Source organism: Cololabis saira, chromosome 14, assembly GCF_033807715.1.
Source record: "Cololabis saira isolate AMF1-May2022 chromosome 14, fColSai1.1, whole genome shotgun sequence".
Taxonomy (NCBI): Eukaryota; Metazoa; Chordata; class Actinopteri; order Beloniformes; family Belonidae; genus Cololabis; species Cololabis saira.
This window is the reverse complement of record NC_084600.1, coordinates 31,585,870-31,609,005: the sequence shown is the minus strand read 5'-3', so window position 1 is coordinate 31,609,005 and position 23,136 is coordinate 31,585,870. Positions and strand designations below refer to the sequence as shown.

The 23,136-nt window shown below is 43.0% G+C and overlaps 1 protein-coding gene across 5 annotated transcripts in view; it reads left to right on the top strand.

Annotated features, from left to right (window-relative positions):
• The window catches only part of LOC133459969 (rap1 GTPase-activating protein 2-like), a 42,261-nt gene that overhangs the window by 9,697 nt on the left and 9,428 nt on the right, over positions 1 to 23,136 (top strand). For 3 of the 5 annotated variants that reach the window (XM_061740413.1, XM_061740411.1, XM_061740408.1), the window contains exons 3-15: positions 11,425 to 11,509; positions 11,789 to 11,824; positions 12,233 to 12,280; positions 14,469 to 14,501; positions 14,610 to 14,873; positions 16,368 to 16,471; positions 16,665 to 16,743; positions 17,272 to 17,325; positions 17,410 to 17,493; positions 17,588 to 17,688; positions 17,849 to 17,978; positions 18,277 to 18,432; positions 20,017 to 20,088. In XM_061740413.1, coding sequence (XP_061596397.1) covers positions 11,425 to 11,509; positions 11,789 to 11,824; positions 12,233 to 12,280; positions 14,469 to 14,501; positions 14,610 to 14,873; positions 16,368 to 16,471; positions 16,665 to 16,743; positions 17,272 to 17,325; positions 17,410 to 17,493; positions 17,588 to 17,688; positions 17,849 to 17,978; positions 18,277 to 18,432; positions 20,017 to 20,088 — 1,246 coding nt within the window. The remainder of the gene's footprint in view (positions 1 to 11,424; positions 11,510 to 11,788; positions 11,825 to 12,232; positions 12,281 to 14,468; positions 14,502 to 14,609; positions 14,874 to 16,367; positions 16,472 to 16,664; positions 16,744 to 17,271; positions 17,326 to 17,409; positions 17,494 to 17,587; positions 17,689 to 17,848; positions 17,979 to 18,276; positions 18,433 to 20,016; positions 20,089 to 23,136) is intronic. The other 2 variants (XM_061740410.1, XM_061740412.1) reach the window with 2 other exon arrangements.

The window sequence follows — 23,136 nt, the reverse complement described above, 5'->3', positions numbered from 1 at the left end:
ACTTCTGACAAACTGGACCCATTACAGTTTGCCTATCAGGCGGGTAGAGGTGTGGAGGATGCAAAGCTCTTCATTTTAGATAGATTGTACAAGCACCTCGAACAACCTAAATCCCATGCCAGACTTTTATTTGCTGATTTTAGCTCTGCTTTTAACAAGATGCAGCCTCATACTTTAATTGAAAGGCTATCATCTCATTTTATGCTACCGGATCAGATGTTATTGATGATTTTAAACTTTTTAACAAACAGACTGCAGCAGGTCTTTGTGAATGGGCGCATGTCCTCTGCCCTACTGTCAAACACAGGCTCCCCCCAGGGCTGTGTCCTTTTTATTCTTTACACAGACAGTTGCAGATCTTCTCAAGAAAACAGCTGTCTTGTCAAGTTTTCAGATGACACAGTCTTACTGTCTCTTCTTCAGGGCCACCAATCAAATAACGGTTGTGTCCTCCCTGAATTTATCAAATGGTGTGAAGATAGCTCCCTTGACCTAAATGTATCAAAAACCAAAGAAATTATTATAGATTTCAGGAAATCTAGTGTCGACCCCAAACCGAGCACTATTCACAATGAAGAGGTACAAATAGTACAAACGTAGAAATACTTGGGCACTGTGTTTGACTCACAATTGAAATTCAATGAAAACACTGACGGCATTGTAAAGCGAGCAAACCAAAGGATCCATCTGCTGGTATCAGCAGAAACATCTTGTGTACCTTTTATCAATCTTTTATTGAGAGTCTTTTAACATTTTCTTTTATATGGTGGTTTGGTGGTCTATCTATGAAAGACAAGAAGTGTCTGAATGACATTATCAGAGTTTGCTCTAAAATTACCGGAGTCCAGCTGAAAGACCTCTGCTCTCTCTGGAAAGCACGGGTGGTGCAGAAAGCAGACAGGATACTATCCCACCCTGATCATGCTCTGGCCAGTCTCTTTGTAATTATGCCCTCAGGTCAGCGGTATTATGTGCCGCTGTGGAAAACAAACCGCTATGCAAATTATTTTATTCCATCTGCCATAAGGCTGCTAAATGCACAATTAATCATGGAGTTATCTTGCCATGAACTACTGTAAACTGTGAACCATGAAGTATTTGCATCCTACTCTGCTGTGCTGTCACTGGTTGTGGTTGTTGTTGCTGATGTGATCGTGGATATTGGCTGTTTGGTGTATTGTGTTTTGTTGCTATGGACAGGCCGACTGTAGAAATGAATTGCCCTTTGGGACTAATAAAGTATTCTGAATCTGAATCGGAATTATACTCCCGGCTCGAAGCCAACACAAGCCAAAAATATGAAGCCAAAAAATAAAAAGTTGCAGTTCCTCTACTGACCACCAGGGTCTGGATCCAGACCTGCAGTCCCTCTACCGACCTCTAGGGTCTGGATCTTTTGACCTCCGGGTTAAAATGTCCAACTTTGCAGCAGGGATAAACACATTTACATTCTGGGTAAAAACTGTTTTGGTTTCCATGACAACTGTACGGGTAGTTCTCATCAGGTAAAATGAAATAAAGCAACAAATTCCAGGTTGTTCCAAACTTTTACAACATGCTACCATGCAGTATGAGGAAAGAGTTTCTTCTGCGTTTGATGGGAACCAATGGTTTGTCCAGTTCTTCTCCTGAAGTCTGTGGTGTAACCGTGGTCTCCATGGTAACTGAATTCTCTGCTCTTGATCTCCTGACTGGAGATGGAGCTGACATGTGACACCCGTTTGCGTCCGTTGGGAAGGTGAACATGTAATGTTCCCTCCAGCTGTTCGCGCTGATTCATCTGTCCGTCAGACGAGTCTATTCATCTTCAGCATCTCTGTCAGAGGACATCAGAGACGTTTCCACTTTGGTTTCTTCAGGTTCAGACCCATGATCTGAGCAGAAAAACCCTCCATGAGGTCACCTGCAGGTTTCTGAAGAGCTTTTGAAGCCTCTTGTCCTGGGTTCTGAGCGGCCAGACATGCAAAGCTGGCACACGCCCACCTTCTCTTACCGTTATCCATTTTTAGGTTGGCTAACTTAGCTTATGTTAACCTAGGATCCAGATAATATATGACCTTATACAGTATTCTTTTTATATATATATATATATATATATATATATATATATATATATATATATATATATATATATATATATATATATATGAATGGTTATGTTCTGTTTGGTCTCTATTTACAGCTCGGAGGTTAATACAGTGCTAAGTAGCTAATGGGATGACAGCTAGCTATTAGCTGTGCTGGCTGCCAATCAAAAGTCCACACCCCTAATTAAACAGACATTTATGACTTTGTATAATTTTACCTCATGAGGTACATAAAAAACCTCCGTACAGTCGTCATGGATGTAAAATCCAACTATGGAGACTAAAACTGTTAACATGGAAGTCAACGACCGACTCACTGCAGGACCTGCAGCTCTAGTATCGGTATTATGTGTCGTCACAGATGTTTTTTTTTTCATAAATCAGATCATTTGGATCCGTCATATATCGGTACCATAACCACCACGACTGACTGCAGCATCCTCCTCCCTCTCTTCTGTCCTCCATCGTTTCCTGTCAGTCTCCCGTTATTCTTCCATCTGCCGCGCTCTCCGAGCGATTAAGGCGCCGTAATCCTGACGGTCTCTGACGTTACGGAGAGAGGAAGGAGAGGAGGAGGAGAAGGAGGAGGGGGTGGGGTCGGGGGTGGTACATTTTTAGTGAGATGCTCAGTAACCGACGGCAACGCAACAATGCCGCACGAGCAGTGGTGAGTCCGACATTTCCATCAGTCTACTTCTGTGTGTTTGTGTTGCTGTTTGCGCTTCCTCTCCCCATGATTGATGCATTTAGGAGACGTCTGAGCCACGATGCATTCAGGTGTTCAATGAAGACAGGTTGAATGCTCTTTATTCTGAATATTGGTTAGTGTGCATGTGTAAACACATGAAATCAGTGTTAGAAGACAGTTTTGCTGGAGAAAAGGTGCTAATTTCAATGGAGAACATTTCAAATTCAGACTTTGTTTTTTAGTGCCATACATTTTTACACTCACAGTGGGGTTTTATTTCATCGGGATGTCAGACAGAAAAACAAACAACACAGAAAATACAGTTACACTTCATAAAAATTACAAACTTTTACCTCTTCCAAATCATCCTCAACGTGCACTGATGCTTGTGTGTGGGTGTGCATGTGTGTGTGCGTTTGCATGTGTGAGTCGGGATGGAGGGCATTTATGGAGACGACCTTCACAGTTCTGCCTGACTCAGTGATTGGGTTCAGGTCAGAGTCCCCAGAAAGTACCTTAAAGTCCAGGTCTCCTCCTGGGTTTGCACCAGAATGTGTGTGTGTGTGTGTGTGTAGATGTGTGTTGGAATCAGCCAGACGGTCCGTCTGTCTCGGAACCGAAGCCAGCATCGTCTCTCCTGTCATGTTTTTGTTGTTGCTTTCTCTTTCTTACGCCAGTGTTAACGGCCATGACTCATTTGATAAATATAATAACCTTCCAACGCGGACAGATAAGTGAAGTGGGGGCTGTTTGAATGCAGAGGATGTCCCTGCGGGAGTCCGGAGACACGTGTGTCTGAAAAAAGCAGCACACACATATTTTTGTTTATTTTCATGAAGAGCAGCATGAGCCCGGAGCTGTGAGTGTGTGATAATGAAACAACCAGCATGAGCGGGAGGATAACGTAGAGCTGAGTCGCAGTGGCGCCCCCCGCAGGCGGTGGCATGTATTAGAGCTGCTGGGTGAAGCAAAGCTCTGAATAAACAACCAACATGTATGTGCACATATTAGTGTTGCCTCCTTTAATCCTCATTTATTTACCTCTTGTGTGAAAACCAACACTAGATATAGGACTAAACGGGATGTTATTACCGCTGCTACATAGCACAAAGTACTGTACTGACTTGTGAGCTGTGAATTACTTAAGAAATAATAGAGCAAAGTAATTAATATTTTATGGAGAATATGTGCTTTTGGGTTGTTAATTTCATGATCAGACCACTGTGGCTGGTTGTGGGTTAGTCGGTAAGGATCAGAGGACGAAGCTTAGATGAAGCGGCTTGCGCTAACTCTGTGTCAGCTGAACATAGCGGACAGTTATGATGCATCCACAGAAACGACATTGGAAACCAGAGGTCCAGCTCTGGAGCTCCTCTGGAATTGGCTGAAGGAACCATGAACCCATGTAGGATCCCTTCAGGACCCTTCCAAGTAGAAGTCTACCAGAACCTGACGTAAACAAGCCCAGAATAGCCTTAAGGCTAGAGCCCCCGAGCTACCGCGAGGACCAGCAGAGCTCTGCTGGTCCTCGTTTCAGATGTCGTTTCAGACACGTAAAAAATCAGGATGCTTGAACAGATTTGATCAGAATGAATGTAAACCAATATGAATAAGCATCATAGCTTAGCATAAACTAACTTCGCCAAGCCTAAATATTAAAAAGTAATTGACATAAGGTGGGCGTTTTCCAACCAGCCTCCAGCGCTTCTGCTCCATCTACACATTTGCAACATGGCACGCTGCAGTACCCTTGATGTGTCAAAAACAAGAAAAGATAGTACTCTTCAGAAACCATTGTGAGTTATGTCACGGAGAGTTTGTGCAGCGGGTGCTTGCGGACAGGGATTCCTCTTTTCTACGCAGTTGAAGGCTCATGTGCTCTTTTGGAAGGTGAAAGTTTAAACCTGGTTTGCTCTCTTTTCTTCATCATTTTTACATTAACTCGGGTAACTGTGGTTTTAGGACGGGTGAATGAGTAATCAGATTACATCCCTTGTCAATTATCAAACAAGAAAGACAGAAAAAGCTACTCCTTCTCCCACCAGGAAGTTCCTATAATCAAATCCGAGTATCTCCCCATTACAGGAACCTTCCCTCCTGCAAAGGTTCCCGAAGGTGACTTTTGCAGGGTTGTTCGTGGTAATGGAGGTACACATTAACGATCTGGCCCAGAAAAAACTACTCAGAACCCCCGCTAACAGAAACGCACCCTCTGAGACCTCCAGCAGTTCTACGGGAAACATACAGTGGGGGTTTGGCAAGAACCTGCAGTGTGCTCATGGACAAGATACAAACGTTGTGACGTCACTTTTGCAACCCTGGTGGTCAGTAGAGGAGCTGCCACTGTCCTGGTTAGACTCAATCTTGCAGCTTGAAGGCCTGCAGTGACTCCAGGGACTCAAACACCACAAGTGATCCAGGTCTATTTCTTGAAAAAATAAATCTGGAGCTCCTCTGGTCAGTTTAAAGTGTGATGCCTGTGTCCTGGATAACTCAGTCAGTCGAGCGGGTACGCCATATAAGGGTTGTTTCCACCAGTGGGAGTTCTGGGTAGATTTTTGTGGCCGGGCCGTTACCATGAACGGCACTGTAATGTGGCCTTCAGGAACCTTTATGGGGGAAAAAAACATCCAGGTAGTAGGAGAGGGCCCCTTTTTTTGGCCAAGAAGGGCTACCTGGCGCGGGATCTATTCGCGAACTGCTAAAAATGTGCATTACTGCCACCTGGTGGTCGGCTGGGCTATTTTTTCAATCAAAGCTTCTTGATCGTGACACTATGGTGTAGTGGAAACACGCCGGCTGAAGGGCCTGATGAGACGGTTGGCCCTGTAGTGGTTTCTGTCCGTCAGATTTACCCTGAACTCCTGCTAGTGGAAACGCGCCTATAGGTGCAATCGCTCTCGTGCAGGCAGCGCAGGTTCAAATCCTGGGCCTGTTGCTCTTTACTGCGTGTCTTCCCCTCTCTCTACCTAAGTTCCCTGTTCAGCCACTTTCAAAATAAAGGCCATTAGAGCCACAAACAACCTTTAAAAGAGAAGTGCTTCCTGAAGAGCAGAAACAGGAACCTGAAACTCCACAACTGCATGTAAGCATTTGCCCCCCATCATGGTGTGTTACCGAGCTTGAACACACGCTTTGGGATTTTTATCCTTTTTTTTTTTATCCTCGGAGGACTTGGCTCATGTGGCTGCAGGTAAAATTGGAGCTTGTAAAATCATGAAAATGCATTAGTGAGTTTTTTCAGAGGCAGAAACGCCTGCTGGGCTCTCAGAGAACATCAAAGTGGTTCATTAAAAGTTAAATTTAACCCTGGAAGTCCTTCGGCTTCAGTTTACGGCTAAAAGGATCCAATATCAGTCTGTTTTCATGATCGCAGCGGATGTTTTACTGTCACATAAACGAGCGTGTGATTGTGGAGAAGCTGCAACCCAGAGGACGCAAGCGATCATCAGTTATTTCCTCGGTGCGATCTCAACCAGAGACAAAACAGTTTGTGGCGAGTTCTAACTGTAAAGCAGAGCGAGTCGATCCAACGGTGTGACAGTTGCTACCAGCAGCTGACATCAAAATGATAAGTGACAGCTGCTGCTGGTGGAGCCGCCGTGGTGTTACACGCCGCTAGAACTACCCTGGAACGTGCCAAAGCCGTTTAGCAAAGACACGTCTCAGGTCGGGTTGACAGATAAAAATCCCGACTCCGCGCAGCAAAGCCGGAACTCATCTGGTCCGACCCCAGAGATATTCTGTCCTGTTCAGATGATTTCTGTCAAAAATTGCAGTCAAAATCTCCCGGAGCGTTGCAAAACAATTTAAACTCAGTTCAACTCAGTAAACTACTGAAGGGACCTAACCAGTGATTAACCAGTCATTAACCAGATATTAACCAGTGATTAACCAGTGATTGGGTGGAGTCATTTCCTGCCAGGAGGGCGACCAGTCTCCAGAAACCTAACGGGGACGTCACGGACGGGTTTGTCCAGTTCCTTTGATACAAACCGCAGTCTTTTCCTGGTTCTTGGTTGCAGTTGGAGATGAGCTGTCAAATGAAGGTTAAGATGAGGTATCAACCAGTGATAGTTAAGGTTAGGGGTTACTGTTTGTGTTCGGCTGCGACTATTTCCCTTGTAGGGATAGATATGTGTTTGGGCAAGAGATGTATTAAAACAGTTGTTTCAGTTTTTTTCTGATCTGACTCTCAGCTGGCTCGTTATCTCCTCTGACAGCTGCACGTCACAGCAGATTACATCATCTCTCACACACGTGTTTGTGGAGCTATCCTCATGGGGACATTTCTGAAAACCCTTAACTTCAACGCTAAACTTAACCTTTACCAACAGAGCCATAACTACAGTTTAATAATTTAGATTTTTGCCACACAGTTAAAACAATTCTATACAAATATGTGAAACACTAATATGTTTGATATTTACAGCAATCAAGAAGGTTCGTTGGACATTATTCATAAGGTCATGTTCATCTTTATGAAGAAAATTTCAGGTATCATGAATTGATCAATGTAGTTATGATGTTATGATGAAATATGTTCAGAGGATTGCAATTATGACAAAAAGGAAAAAATAAGAAAAACAACAATTGCAGGCTCGGCCACAAAGACGCCAGCGCAGGCTAATAATGTGACTCCCCCACTTACAAGGTTTACTTTCACACGTTTCTCTCGCGGTCCAATCAGTCAACCTGGAAGGCTCAATAGGATCCAAGGTGAAAGTGGCTCGAGTGGGTCACCCAGCTGCTCTAACAGTGACTCAAAACCACCCAGCTGGTTTCCTCAGGTATACCCTCATTAAAAAACGTTCAATTTGCTGCTCTTCTAAGCTTCACTCTCAAACCCAACTCAAAACCAGCCACAGGGGTCTCATAGTGCAGTTAAGTCATATTATCCTTAAAATGAGAACAATGTGCTCTGTTAAGCCTGTATTCTTTAGAGCTCAGAAGTCAATACGGTGTGAAACATTAAGCGGTTAAAGTGAAAACGGCTGGCCTTAAATTTACAATTTAATACAATTTTACCTGGTGAAGTACATAAAAATTAAAACCTGTACAGTTGTCATGGGTGTGAAATCTAACTATGGAAATCAAAACTGGGAATTTTTCTGTACCTGACTAATACCAGTGTCCTCATCCGGTACACAAACAAGAACACACACACACACACACACACACACACACTCTCACAGCTCCGTGCTGTGACCTTTTCTCTCTCAGCAGGTTTCATGTCCCGTCTTTTCTCTCTTGTCGTTGTCTTGTCGTTTGTTTTTGACCTTTCTCTTCGCTCCTGGACACTCAAATTGCTCTCTCGGGACTCACAATGAGGACGCGATGCCACCGTCTCTGGGTTGACTTCCCTCGACACATTCAGACCCGAGTGTTGCACCAATTACTAAACAGACAGAGTATTTGTTTGTATACTGACAGAAATAATATGATTTCCAATGAAACTATAGAAGGGTTCACTAGGATTTAGGAGAGCGAGTTTTGATCATCATCAACAGATGTTCTGGCACATTCAGGTGTACATCAACGCAACGTCAAGAGAGAAAGACATCAGCGATGGTTTTAGGGTTCTTTCATGATTGATTCCTCTCCCCCGCTGCTGCCTTCCTCCCCTCGGGCTATCATCATCTATTATTAGCTATTATCGCTTCATCTACTGTCGTTTCACATCACTTGACTTTTTGAATTCAAGAGATCTTAAAGACGGAGCTGTTCTCTCCTCCTTTGACTCGTTGTCTTTCACGGATATTTATGTAACATCCCTTCCTTTGTGTCTCACAGTCGTGTGAGGTCACCGGGCGGCTGCAGGACCACTGACCCCCCCGGCGGCTACGGGTTTCTATTTTTCAGTGGAAATGCCAGCTCAGTGAAATTAATTTGTATTCATAGAAGACACAGAGGAGGAGGAGTGAGACGGGGTCAACAGCAACCTGGAGGGTACCAGGAATTTGTTCTCAGCAGGACATTAGTGCAGAAGAAAAACAGTTTCCCTCCAGTCTTCCTCGGTGCTGATGGAGCTTTAGACGGAAACACTGAAAAACCAGCTTTGCAGATGTTTGTAATTGTATTTTAGTCGACGTGTCCCATATTAGCGTCTCCTCCGATTAATTGCCTTCTTTGAATTACAGATTTCAGCAGCTTCAACATTGAATGGTGGGCGGGGCCTGATCTGGCTACAGGGGTTTACCAATCAGAACCGAGTGGCTGTTTTGGAGGTTGCGACACAGACTGTATAAAAAGAGCTGGACAAGCCTTTCTGTGATGTCATCAAGCTCCAACCATTTAAGTTGTAGGTTGTGTCAAACTAAGAAGTACTGAAAGTTGCGGTTCCTCTACCGCCCACTAGGAGCTGGTTCCAAAGGTGAGTCGTCAAAGGTTTGCCAGCAGCTCCTCCAGCGCTCAGACGTTATAAAACAATGGATGAAGCATTCGGTCACATGACCACAGGTGTCTGAGGAGCGGTTTTAAAACCAATTTTGGGGGAGCAGCCATGTTGCTCAAGAAGCTGATGGGAAGACGCCATGGATGTATTATAGAACTGGATGGGAAATTGAAAATGGCCGCCCATTCATTTCAATGCATTTTGCTCACTCAGCGCATACACTGAAAAAATCTCTGACTTCCGGGTTTACTTCCGCATTATGCGGCCCATGGAGCATGCGCAGTTGAGTCACCTCCCATGATGCTCTGGGGCCTCCCATCATGCCCCGGGGCAATGACGCGAATATTAATATAATATGTATTAATATAATATATTAATTAATGTATATTATTACATGTATAGCATTACATATATTATTAATGTATTAATATAATATAATTATATAATATATATTAATATAAAACATCCGTGGAATGCACGGACACGGCTGTGACGTCAGCCGTGACGTCACGCCCAGAAAGATACTTTTCTTTTACTTTTCTGGCCGTTATAAAACATTTTTGACGGATATAAAGTCCATGACTTAAAAATATAGAATACAAAGATTAGTAATTGCCGGGGATTACAGCTGGAGGTGTCCTGTGAACAGTTTTAGAGGCTTCTCTTTTATTATTGCGGTCTATGGGAAAAAAGCTTTCTGGGCCGCATGGGATTTTTGGTTGCAGTACCGCGGTTGGCCACTGGAAAAAATCGGCGCGCCTTCTGAGTGGGAGACCCGGGGGCTGGAAGACGCCCACTGTATGTTGATCAAAGTTAGTCTTGATTCCCTGCTCCTTCAGCCGAACCCCATCGAAATATCTGCAGAGCTGCCCTCAAGATGTTTACAGCCGAATAAACTGTTTAACATGACAGTGAAGTCAAAACTGACCGTTGCGTTTAGCCGACGCTGAGTTCCTACAAATGCATGGTGTCTTGGCTAAGCGCGGTAGCACTAACGTTATCACTTCCACATAACGGAAGTGATAACGGCTAGCCATTGGCTGAACCAACTGTCAATCCATTGTATTAATTACGTCCCATGGTTAGCCCTGGTGAGCAGGCTTCAGTGATGATTGCTGCTTCAGGCTGCTCAGCTAAGCTTTTGCCTGAACCCCGCCCCCAAAGCATTTTCTCAACATCATGGATTAATGTCGTCTGTCTTTCTGATATGAAGTTGGACTGAGTTTAGTTTTTGTCTGAGATATCTAACAGAAACATGAAGCGCTGGAGACAGAAACCTGGAGAAAATGTGCAGATCTTCGTCCAGTTGTGTTTACATACACCTCGTTGAACATTTCCGATGAATATTTCATCCTCACATCTCCTGCTGTAATCAGAGTCCAGAGTCTTACCCAGGTCTTACCCAGGTACAGCTCTTGACTGAAAAGCATCTGGTATATAAATTCAAATTCAAGTATGACACATCAATATTGTTAAATCCTGATGCAAACCTCTCTTTGTCTTTTTAGACAAAGTCTTTTTATTACTTCTTATTACCAAATGAAAGCCTGTTATGGTCAAATCCCATAAAACTACAGTCTCACAGCTCCCTGTTCGACCACTGTTACTTAAACAGTGGAAACAAGTGGATGACGTATCCGTGACATCTCCCACAGGTTTCGAGCCGTTGTGAAGCCTTTTTTTCCACGGACTGCTCGCGCCACATTCCCTAGGAAACCCACTGAACCCACTGTATGACAATCAACGTTAGCTGTGGCAACCAACTCGTTCAGCCGATGCCGGATGAGCTGCAGACGTGTGCAGTGGAATATTTCAGTTCAGATGTTGTTTTGGTGGCAAAATGAGGAATAACTGCTGCATTTAGCGAAGCTGAGTTGCTACAAACTAACCGCTTCGTAGCATGACGATGGCCGATGAGGACGCGATATAAACTCTCCTGGCAGGTGCAACCCCCACCCGCCCCAGAGTCGTCATGGGTGTTTTCATGTCAAGGCCACAAGTCATCAACGATAACAAGTCCCCACTTTTCAGGTCAAACCACGAGTCGTCAATATTTACTCTAAAATACGAGTCATCAAACAGTTCTTCTGGTTGGTTGAACTCTGTGTGTGTCGGTATCCTTTTCTTTGACAGATGTAACTTTGAAGAGTCTGAACTCCGCCCATCTGATGATCACTGATTGATTACTGTTACAGATGTGATTGATTGAGTGACTGACTGATCTAGTGATTGATTGATTTCTGTGTGTCTTCCAGCAAACATGACCACCTGACCATCCCCAATGTTGCATCATCAGATTGCCCCCCCTCCCCTCCCCGGACCGCACCCCCCACCATGAAGGTACCACTACCGTGCTTCTGCTGATTGTGTATTGTGTGTTGTATTGCAGGGATTTGATTCAGTTAAGGTCGGCCTGGTCCATGTTTGGCCCATCAGAATCAGGGCCCTAGACATCTAGACATGACGAACAAGTCACGTATGAGCCACGAGTTCAGTAATTTCCTGTTAGTGTGTCTGCTGCTCAGACTAAAGAAGACGTCACCTTTTTCAGGTTAAAATGAAAAAGCAGAAAAACGCTAAAAAGCCGTCACTGACATGTATTTGTTGGTCTTTCTGCAGTCGGCTCATTTCTTCGACGCGATGGACAAGATGGAGGTGAGGATTTAATTATTTGTTTTGCATAAAGAAAAAAGAACGTGTGGGCAATACAAAGTACCACCATGATTGTAGATCCACATCTAGCAGCAGCAGCAGCAGCCTGAAGTATGTCAGTGTTGTGGAGGATTCTTTTGGTCCATTCTTCTTAATGACATTGTTGTATTTCACCATGGAATCAGTAAGGGGGTACTTAGGATTGCCCACATCCTTATTTTTTTTCTTTTTGGCTTCATATTGTTGTTCGTCAGTTGCTCAGTGCACACCAAGTGTGTATTAATGGACTGCTGAACTTCCTCCCCCCACAATCGTTCTTGTTTGCGAGTCGTTTTGAAGCTTCAGTAAGAAACTGGATGCAGAGGATCTGAAACCTCTAAGAACTGTCTTCTGTTCCCGACGTCGGTGCAGCAGGTGCCTGAAGCTGCTGAGATGAAGACGATTCCTCAGAGACAGAAGGCACGTCTGTCCATTTGTCCGTCCTCACGTCCATCTTCATATCATCCACAGTTTCATTTCATCTCATGTTCCTACGGAACCAGAACCAGAACTGGTCTCTCAAACGACTCAAACATTTATCACAGAGGGTTTTCATTCAAAGACCAAATAAGCGAGTCATTCCTCCCACCATCTTAGCCTCTGAGAGACAGAGCGAGGGTATTCCCCCAGCAGATATGCCCATGCGGGCCTGTGGGGGTTGTGGGCAGTGCTGTCACACCCAGGACAGTAGACCAGTCCATGCACAGTGGAGTTTCCCCATAACTAACCCACACCACCAACATTGATGACAACTCTGGATTTGGGTTCCCATGTAGGATTACTGTGGACGGGCCCACAGACCACAGCTGCTCCCTGCTTCAATGAAGGGGGAGTCTCTTGTTTGGTTTTTTAGGCCAACACAGAAGCCCCCAGAAGGCAGTCCCTCTACCAACCACTAGGGTCTAGATCCAACAGTGAGTTTATCTCCATTGTTTTTCATGTTAAAATGTTCGAATTACAGCAGAAATAAACAAATTTAGCCTGGAACAAAAACGTTTTGGTTAGATTTCACATCCATGACAACTGTACAGAGGAATTTATTTTCACCACATCCAGTAACATCATATAAATCAGTAAAGTTTTTATTATTATGGGTTGGTGTTTTGATTGGTGACAGTTCCAGCTAATAGCTAGCTGAGTTGTCGTCGGCACATTTACGACACGGCAGTGTGCTGTAGAAGTAAAAAAGAAGCTCAAATCTCTCTTCAGAACTCTGTTGATGACATCACAGAAGGTTTGACCAGTTATTCTTTTACAGTCTATGAAAATCGGTGACAGATTTCTGTAGGAATCCCTCAGAGCAGTGGTTTCCAAACTGGGGGGCGAGCCCCCTAGGGGGGGGCGGCGCTATTGCAGGGGGGGCGCGACAAGGTTGGAAGGTAGATTAATTTAAAAAAAATAATAATATATATATTTTTTTTTTAATTTGTTATTTCTTTAAGATTTTGCCTTCAATACATATGTGCAGTTAGAGAGAGACAGGAAATAGGGGGGGATCTGTAACATGAAGCAAGCCCACCCCACTCACTGAAAAGGTGTGGGGATTAAAGCTGACATGTTTGCAGAGCAATTGTTGAAATTTTGATTATTTGTTTAGCTGTTGCTGCTGTTTTTTTTCCTCAGGGAGCTGGTTATTTTTGGAAAAAAAATATGTTGAAAGTAATGCATACTGTATTGTACAGTAAAAAGGAAAAAAAAGAAATGTGTTGCACACATGAAGCAAGCCCACTCACATCACTGAAAAGATGTGTTGTATTGTTGTTGTTTCAATATCTGTGAGCTGGTCAGGTTGAAAATCTATTTTTACAGAGATGGACAGTTTTTTCGCACATATTTTCAATATATGAACATATGTGTCGCAGTCGCATTTGAATGCAAATGTGTCTGTGTTGGGGGGCTCGAAAATTCTGTTACGTACAAAAGGGGGGCCTGGCAAAAAAAGTTTGGTAACCACTGCCTCAGAGGGTTCACCGATACCTGGTGTGGACTGAGAATTTGGGTTCTTCAACTTCTGCCCTGTCTGAGATCCAGAGTACACCCCCCACATTTAAGACCAGCATTGGGTACCACATGTGCTCAGGTTTCTGCCCACAGTGACCCCATATGGGTCTGGGCTCACATGTTTGTATCCATCTTCCATTAGTTTTCATCATCTGTGGATATTTATGGATCATTTATGGAGGTTTATGGATCATTTATGGATCATTGATGGATCATTGATGGATGTTTATGGATTATTTTTGGATTGTTTATGGATGTTTGTGGATGTTTATTGGTTGTTTTTGGATGTTTATGGATAATTTATTGGCCATTTATGGATCATTTGTGGATCATTTGTGGATGTTTATGGATCATTTGTGGATGTTTATTGGATCATTTGTGGATTGTTTATGGGTGTTTATGGATCATTTATGGATGTTTATGTGTCATTTTTGGATGATGTATGGATGTTTGTGGATGTTTATTGGCTGTTTGTGAATGTTTATGGATCGTGTGTGGATCGTTTATGGATGTTTATTGGATAATTTATGGATTGTTTATGGCTGAATCAGGTGTCCTGTCAGTATTGTCATGTACACGTGTCATGTGACTTCTCCATCTGTTTCAGGACGACTACATTCCTTATCCGAGGATCGAGGAGGTGAGACTATAGAATCTTGTAAACAAACTCCTCATCCACCAAAGCGTGAATGTGAGTCAGTGTGAATTACTCAGCCATGATGGAAATACACTTGTGTGTCTGTTTCAGGTGTTGCAGAGGGGAGGTCCGTATCCTCAGGTTATCCTGCCGCAGTTCGGAGGTTACTGGATTGAGGAGCCTGAGGTTCCACCACCTCCTGCGCCTCCTCCTACCTCTCTAGAGAGCAGAGGTGAGGATGAGGAGGAGGGGGAGGAGCGGGGAAGACCTGGGGGAAGAGAGGGGGGAGAAGATGCAACCCCAGGGGATTATGGGTACCAGCTGGAGGAGATCAATGAGGCAGCACGGGCGTACCGGAAGCACTTCCTGGGAATGGTGAGAAAGTTATTATTTGTCTGTGGTCAGTTAGAGACATTTGATATGTAATTTTGGGTGATCTTAAGTGCCCCTTACTGGTTGTGTGTAGGATTAAAAAAGGCCGAGTGTGGGTCACGGTTAGGGCTAATTATCACCCCTTGATGAAGCGACCGTTACTAGGCATTCACAACTCCATAAAATCCATTTCTTTTTTTTTATTTGGATTTCACCAAGTTTCCATGAAGAGTAATCTCAGGACACATTACACCAAAAAAACGTTCAAGTCTGTCCAATTTACTGTAATTCAGATGAACCAATTCCTTCCAACAGACTTCAGATTTCAAGTTCTTATAATATGAATTATTTTAAAAAGAAAACAAACACCCAGGCAAGCTCAGGAACCCAACAGATTTTATCGAATCTTAACTTTAGGGCGATCCTCCATCCTGAGCAAACATGACCACCAAGCAAGTGGTGATCATCAGGGTTTGAGCAGCTCTGCAGTTCTCCGCCCATAACTGATGTCTTGCATAATTATACCAAATCTGAGATTTTTATCTGAACCGGTTCTTTAGATATTGGCATATGTGAGTTGAAGTGCCCCCTATTGATGAGATGCTGTACCCATCCACAATACTATTCCAAGTTTTTCGCAAGTTTGGACAATAGGATCACCAAATACGAAACCAGTTTGGAATATACCGATAAAAATAATTAGTTACTATTTTAAAAAAGAAAGTTTGGAAACAGTAGTTTCTTTCAGCATAGTCTCAAGATGGATAGTCCCAAAAAGACTGGACCTTTTGAGGAGCAAAAGCATTTATTTTCCTAGCCCATAGAGTTATTCAAATATGATTCAAAATGTAAACCAGGGTATCATAACGTCACCTGCAGGTCAATGTGAGTCTTTTCACTTGCACAAATCATTTTACTGACAAGGATCTGTGGACCCAGTTCACTGTTTGTACTACTTCTAAGTTTTGCTGGAGAAAAAAACAGCCTGAAGCTGCTTTTCAAGTGGCAAACCTAGTGATGGGATCTCTCAGTGCCACTCTGGAAGAATTTGGTTTAGATGTTTTGTTAGCAACATTTGAAATGAGGATGTTTAGTACTAGATGTCAACGTAATACCATGCATGGTTACAGACAGTCTTTTTCTGAAGAACTCAGGTCTAAACACAACAAAGTCAATCTGATATGGGTTTATTTGAAGAAAATTAGCAGTCATTAAGACATGTTTGGAGACCAACTAGCTTGCTAGTTTCATCTGGGCTCATGGACAGATAAAGCTGAGTATCATCTTCATAGAAGTTCAGGCACTGCTGTCTAATAATAGCAGTTAATGGAAGTACGTATAGAGGGAAAAGTAATGGTCCCAGCACAGAACCTTGAGGAACACCAGAATCAACGTTTATTAACTTTGACTTAACCCTGGCTAATGTTGTCCAAACGTTTGACTGTAGTTATGTTAGTTTCATATTTTCTCTGATGTGGCTCATACTTCGTCTTTCAGGAGCACTTGAACTTTTCCTGCTCGGCCAGCAGTCTGGGAAACCTGCTGCTGTCAGTGAGACACGAGGAGGAGAAGGAGCAGGAGTTCCTTCATGTGATCATCAGGTATTCTACATGTAAACTCACACATGAACCAGTAATCTGAGCTGATTGCTGTCAAATATGAACAGATCTAAGTCAGTGTAGAAGCACCTTAAACCTAAAACAAACCATTTGTATAGAAATCTTGTCTTTTGTGTCTTTTGTTGTTGTTTTAGTAGAAACAGACTTTCCAGTCCATCTCTCATTTTTTCGTCAGGTCTCGGCTGAAAAGCGTCTACCACAGGTTATCGCTAACAGAACTGCCGGACATACCGAGCGTACCGGAGCTGGCAAAGGTGCGACTCCCTGCAGCTTTCTGTTCTTACTTCCTGCTTCCGTTTTACCAGGAGACTTTTCACTTTTTAATGTGGTGAAACTTTGGTTCAGCTACAGATACAATTACATAACTACTACTACTACACATTTTGAAAAACTCTCTGTTTTTCATCCTCTCTCTCATTTCCTGCTTTACCCAGCTGGTCTTCAGCAGAAATCCCCCTCTCCCCTTATGATCTAGGTCCTGATTCAGGTTTCTTCCCTCTTAAATGGGAGTTTTTTTTGCCGTTGTTTATGTAATAATTGATCGGGGTCATGTTCTGGGTCTCTGGAAACCACCTGGAGACAACTTGTAACAGACACATAAAATATATACATAAAACTGAATTAAAAAGGTCCGAGAATATGGCCACTTTAATTTTAAATAAACTTTTGATTTTTGAGACATTTTATGAAAACCTTCAGAGTAATAAATATTATCTTGATTATTCATATGAACATAAAGGCTGATGCACAGCGTGAGCGTATCTCCAACGTTTCTCCTGCAGCTGCTGTGCGATGAAGCGGCCGGTCTACGGTTCAGCCCTGTCCTCTACCCGAAGGTGAGTTCATGCACATCAGCGCGACTGGGATTTTTCAGCTGGACAACAGAAGACAAGACCCAGACTGACTCTGTCTCCCTGCAGGCATCTCAGCTGATTGTGAGCTATGACGAGCATGAGGTGAACAACACCTTCAAGTTTGGAGTGGTGCACCAAAGGTTTGGGCAGGTACGAGCCGACCGTGTGACTCTGCACTTCCACGCTGGTGATGTGGGTGTTTGTGAGCAGCAGGGTAGCTGAAGTGCTGTCACCTGTTGGCCAGGTGTCTGAGGAGGAGCTATTCACCAACAACGAGGAGACGCCGGCCTTCACGGAGTTCCTGCAGCTGCTCGGAGACACGGTGGAGCTGCAGGACTTCAAGGGGTGAGAATCAGAGCATGGCGCACTTTCAGTTGCCTGGTGGGCGTTTTCTGAGTGGGAGGTGTTTATTTCAACTGCATTTCTGATGGAAACGCCACTGGATCGGGTTTATCCAGTCACAGGAGGTTTTCAGCTCAAAATGGTGGCTGCTGCCTCTGTGCAGGTTTCGTGGAGGTCTGGACGTGTCGCACGGTCAGACGGGGTCTCAGTCCGTGTACACCATCCACAGACAGCAGGAAATCATGTTCCACGTGTCCACCAAGCTGCCCTTCACCGAGGGAGACGCACAGCAGGTAGGAACGTGATTCAGGATGTTACAGAAGTCAAATAAATGTCTCAATATGTTACAAGAAGCATAGCATGACTCACCGTTACACCACAGCACATAACTCAAGTAGAAAACACGACCCAGTGCGTTACAGACAACATGATGAGGGAAGGACTGAGGTTTGGACTTAAGCACTCTGCTTCAATATGTTTCCATGACGAGCAGAAAGCCGATGACAAACACATATGACAGAGAGCATCTCAGCTGACACGACCGCATCTAGCGAGGAAGGTACTGACTGTCTTCTGCATGATGTCCCTCAGCTGCAGAGGAAGCGTCACATAGGCAACGACATTGTCGCCGTGGTGTTTCAGGAGGAGGCCACGCCCTTCGTCCCGGACATGATCGCCTCCAACTTCCTCCACGCCTTCGTTGCGGTGCAGGTGGAGGATCCCTGCTCCGACCAAACCTCCTACAAGGTACAGAGACGAGCCGCCGCTCCATGTGCTTCAGAGCCACCGATCAGCAAAAGCAAGCAAATAAATAAGTAAATAAGACCGCAGGGAGCACAAGTCATTACCAGCTTCACTGGGCAAATCACTGTTTATCTGGAAGATGTAGAAAAACTAACTCAGACCCAAGAAAAATGGGACCCAAGTGCCAGAAAGTGAACGGGTAACAGCAGCAGATGGCAGGAAAACTGGAGACCAAAAATCAGCTGAAAACAAATCAATAAAACATATTTAATTTAGAAGAAGAAACCAAAAGTTAATTCCAGTTCAAATTAATAATTAAAATTAATTTCTAATCTAAACAATTCAACTAAATTCAGCTAAATAAAGTCAAATACAAATCCAATTCAATTTAACCCTCCAGTTAAATCCTATTACAGTTCATTTTATTCGCCTTGTAATAAAATTAAATACAAAAATCAGTTCAGGAAAATACAACCCAGTTTGAGTAAATTTAAATCACATCTATTCCAAGTTCATTAAACTAAGCAATTTAATCCCATAATAATCTAAATAAATACAATCCAATTCAAGTCCTTTTGAATTCCGGTTCAATCCTGTTAATTCCAAATCAGTCGAGCCCTACTCAGTCCCATGATCATCTAATTCCTTTAAATAAATCCAGTTCAATCCAACTATAATCCATATCACTCAATTTCAGTTCACTTCATTCCAGTTTACTCGAACCAAGTACAGTCCAGTTTGATGCCATAATAACAGAATTCAATAGAAGTAATTCCGACTAAATTAACTCAAATGCTTTCAAGTTCATTTCTATCGTAATCCAATTCAGTCCAAATAATTCCACATAAATCAATTTAATGCAGCTATTTATTTATTTTTAAAAGATGTTTTTGTGGCTCTAGTGGCCCTTTATTCAAGTTGCAGACAGGAAGGGGGTAGAGAGAGAGAATGGGGATGACATGCAGCAAAGGTGCACAGGCCAGGATTTAAACCTGCGACCACTGCAGGAGGACTGTAGCCTCAGTATATGAGCCACTTGCTTAACCCACTGCACCACTGAGCAGCCCTAAATGTAGCTATTTAAACCATTATGATCTAATTAATGTTGGTCCAATTTTATTCCAATTCTTTAAGTGCCAATGAACGACAACAAATTCAGTCTAACAATGTTCAGATTCAATTGAATTAATTCCAGTTTAATCAAACTAAATACAGTCCAGTTCAATACCATTATATTTGAGTTTAAACAAGTGTAATCCAGTTCACCAGTTCTTAAAAAGCAGCCTAGCTACACAAACGAACAGATGTCTTTGGTTCGATTCATTCTGCCGTCCCGAACAAGCATGTGGTGACAGTGGGCGGAAACAGAAAACATGGAGAAGCTGACGAAACCACAACTCATTCAGACTCGTTTATTCCCTCCAACCAATTTATGTAAATCGCCGTGATAAATTTCATCGATGACGAGACATTTCCAGAGTGGGTTTCAACTCTGGTCCCTGGAGTTCATTTCAGCACAATACGTGAGCTTATTTTAAACCTTAAAGAGAAAAAGATTTTAAGAATGTCAAATGTTCTGACTGACAGGTGTCCGTCACAGCAAGAGAAGACGTCCCACCGTTTGGCCCGCCCCTTCCTAATCCAGCCATCTTCAAGAGGGTGAGGTGGATGATTGCTGGAGTTTAAAAGTTTATCACTACGTGTGAAATCATTTTTATACTTGTATACGGATTGTGTACGGATGGAATCATTTTCAAAGCTACAATAGAAACACTTTTTCCCACAGGCCACCTGACATACCAAAAACATTCATTTTTGAACGATCAAATGAACAAACAAACCTGAGAGCGTGTTGGAACGTCACATTTAGCAGCATTTTTGTCCAAATCGACTTCAAGGAACGGAGAGGATCACAAAGTTAGTGCAGCTAAGACCACATTCAAGTCCAGTTCAGGAAGTTAAAGGGGTGCCCAGATCCGCCACCGAGAAACCACGTGAAGAACAGTCTGGACTGAGATCTCCTTGTGTGAACAAAAGACGAGGCCGGTTGGTGAAGAACGCAGTGCTCAAGAAGACGATCGAGTTCATATAAACAGGTGTGGATCAATGAAGAATGGTGTGGTGGAAACCCGCCTGGGTTGATTTAAGACCTGACACGTCACCGCTTTCTGGACTTTCTGTAACAGTTGATCCTGGAACACACGTGTAGCTTAGCTCATTATAATTTACATTATAATTAACTAAGTTACACTTATTCAGACTGAATCAGTCCTCGTTTCCAATGTCGTGTCAGCACCGATATCTGAAATTCAATTCAATTTTATCTATTTGGCATCTAATACAATACAAGTTGTATCTAGGATCTTTCCAAAGACCCAGAACATGACCCCTAATCAATTATTACATACACAACAGCCAGGTAGAGCAGGAAAAGAGAGCTAGGGAAGAAAGGATAAAGGACAGAGAGAGTACAAACACAGATATTGTCAGTGGTATGTGAGGACCCAGATGCAGGAGATCAGAAGACAGGAGTTCCAAAAATGATGATTTATTTAAACTAAAAACCCTGCAACGCAGGATCCAAAATCAAAACAAGAACCCAAACTTGACAAAACCAGAAAAACATGACATGGCACACGGAGGACAAAACAGTATGGACCAGCAGGGAGCAAGGAAAGACAAGACCAGATATACACAAGGGTCAACGAGACACAGGTACAGACGATCAGGGCAGATGGGAACCAGGAACGTCAAACAAGAACTCAAACACAAAGACATGAGCTGCGTCTGAAATTGCATACTTCCACCCTAATGAGTAGCAAAAACAGTATGTGAGATTTTTTAGTGCGTCCGAAACATTAGTACGTACTCAATAGTATGCTCTATCCATACTCATTCCGGAGAAATGTATGTGTGGATTGATGGACACTAGCTAAGCAGAAACCTCCCACAATGCAATGCAGCGGCGTTTGGTTTGCCAAGTGCTGCGCAGATACGTATATGTCATAAGTATAATATTAAGTATAATAATATTATTATATAATATTAATATTATAATATTCGTATACAATAATATTATATAATGTCATCTTGTTTAGGCCAGGATAAACAGGAAAGAGCGGAGCGGTGCTAGTGCTACTGCTGCTGTGACAGGAGTTGTTACCATGGTAACAACTCCCCCTCCCAACGGCAGGAAGTGCCATGTGGCTCTGAGTAGTACGCAGAGGTGGACAGAGTACTCGACCCCAGTACCCCAGTACAAATACTACTGGTCAAAATTTACTCCGTTACAAGTAAAAGTAGCTCAGTCAAAATATTACTTGAGTAAGAGTAGAAAAGTACTTGCTTTTAAAGGTACTTAAGTATCCAAAAGTAAATGCTTTTAAATTTACTTTAAGTAAAAGTAAGAGTAAGAGTAAGAGTAAATTTCTTATTTTCCATATCAGTAAATTACTATATTTTTCCTAAATTAATTTAAGGATCTTTTAACTCTTGTTTCTGAGAATTCGATGTTGAGTTGTTGAAAGCAGAGAGGTAGTTCTGCTTCGGCAGACACAATAAACATTTGAAAATAAATGTCTGTGGTTTGTCTGTGCCCTCGTTTTTTACTCGGTCGAACTCAAACATTGAGTTAAGATACGGCCAAGGATTTTGTTGAAGTCCCTGCTCCGAGTCCGGCTCATTATCAGACTCAGACGACTCAGCGGATTGTCTTTCTTCTCCTGACGCAGACGTAGCCATTGTTGCAGCTCTGTCTTGACTTGTTGCGGCTCTGTGTTGACAAACGCAGGCTACTTTGGCGGTATCGTTTTGAGGAGGCTTGACGTATTTCCGCTTTACCTACATCCCAGTGGAGAGCGTGCACTGTGATAGGTCTCCTTCTTTGACAAAAACCACTTGTGTCCAATAGGATTTTAGGGAAGAAGAAAAAAGAGCAGACCTGAAAGTAACGAGTACTTTTCAGCCTTCCTAGAAATTTACTCGAGTAAAAGTAAAAATATTTGTCTTGTAAATGTATTCAAGTAAGAGTAATAAGTACCAAAGAAATCTAATACTCAAGTAAAGTACAAATCCTCTGGATATGTACTTAAGTACAGTACTCAAATAAATTTACTCTGTTACTGTCCACTACTGGTAGTACGTCCGAATTAATGCATACTACTGATATTTACTCAAAGTGTGCCGAACTTAAGTATACTTTTCGAGTATATACTGTTTAGTATGGCATTTCGGACGCACCGCTGGGCTTCAAAATAAAACTGTAACAAACCGTGACAGATATATTGTTACAAAAGACAAGATATATTAGTATTACTTATCCGTTAACTGGAAAACTTAGAGTTGCATGTACATATGACTGACACATGGTTAGTTGCAACCCAACCTGGAACCTTTGTGTTTGGCCTTGAATGGCACGAGGGCAAAGGTGGCTCTGCTGGAGCAGACAGCTGAAGCACAGCTCTGCCTCGGTCATGATGTAGCAGGTTCTCCGAGTTTTGAATCCAGTGCTCCTCCATGAGATGAAAATGACATCCCAGGAGTCCTTCAGACATGACTGGCTCCACGTCGAAGGGGTTTACCTTGTGAAAATTCCTTGCAGGCATCTATGAGTTTTTTTTCTTTTGTCAAAATCAGTACATCTAGAAGAGTAATCAATTTAACCTGCCACAATTAAAGGGCTTCTGGACATCCATCACCATTACATAA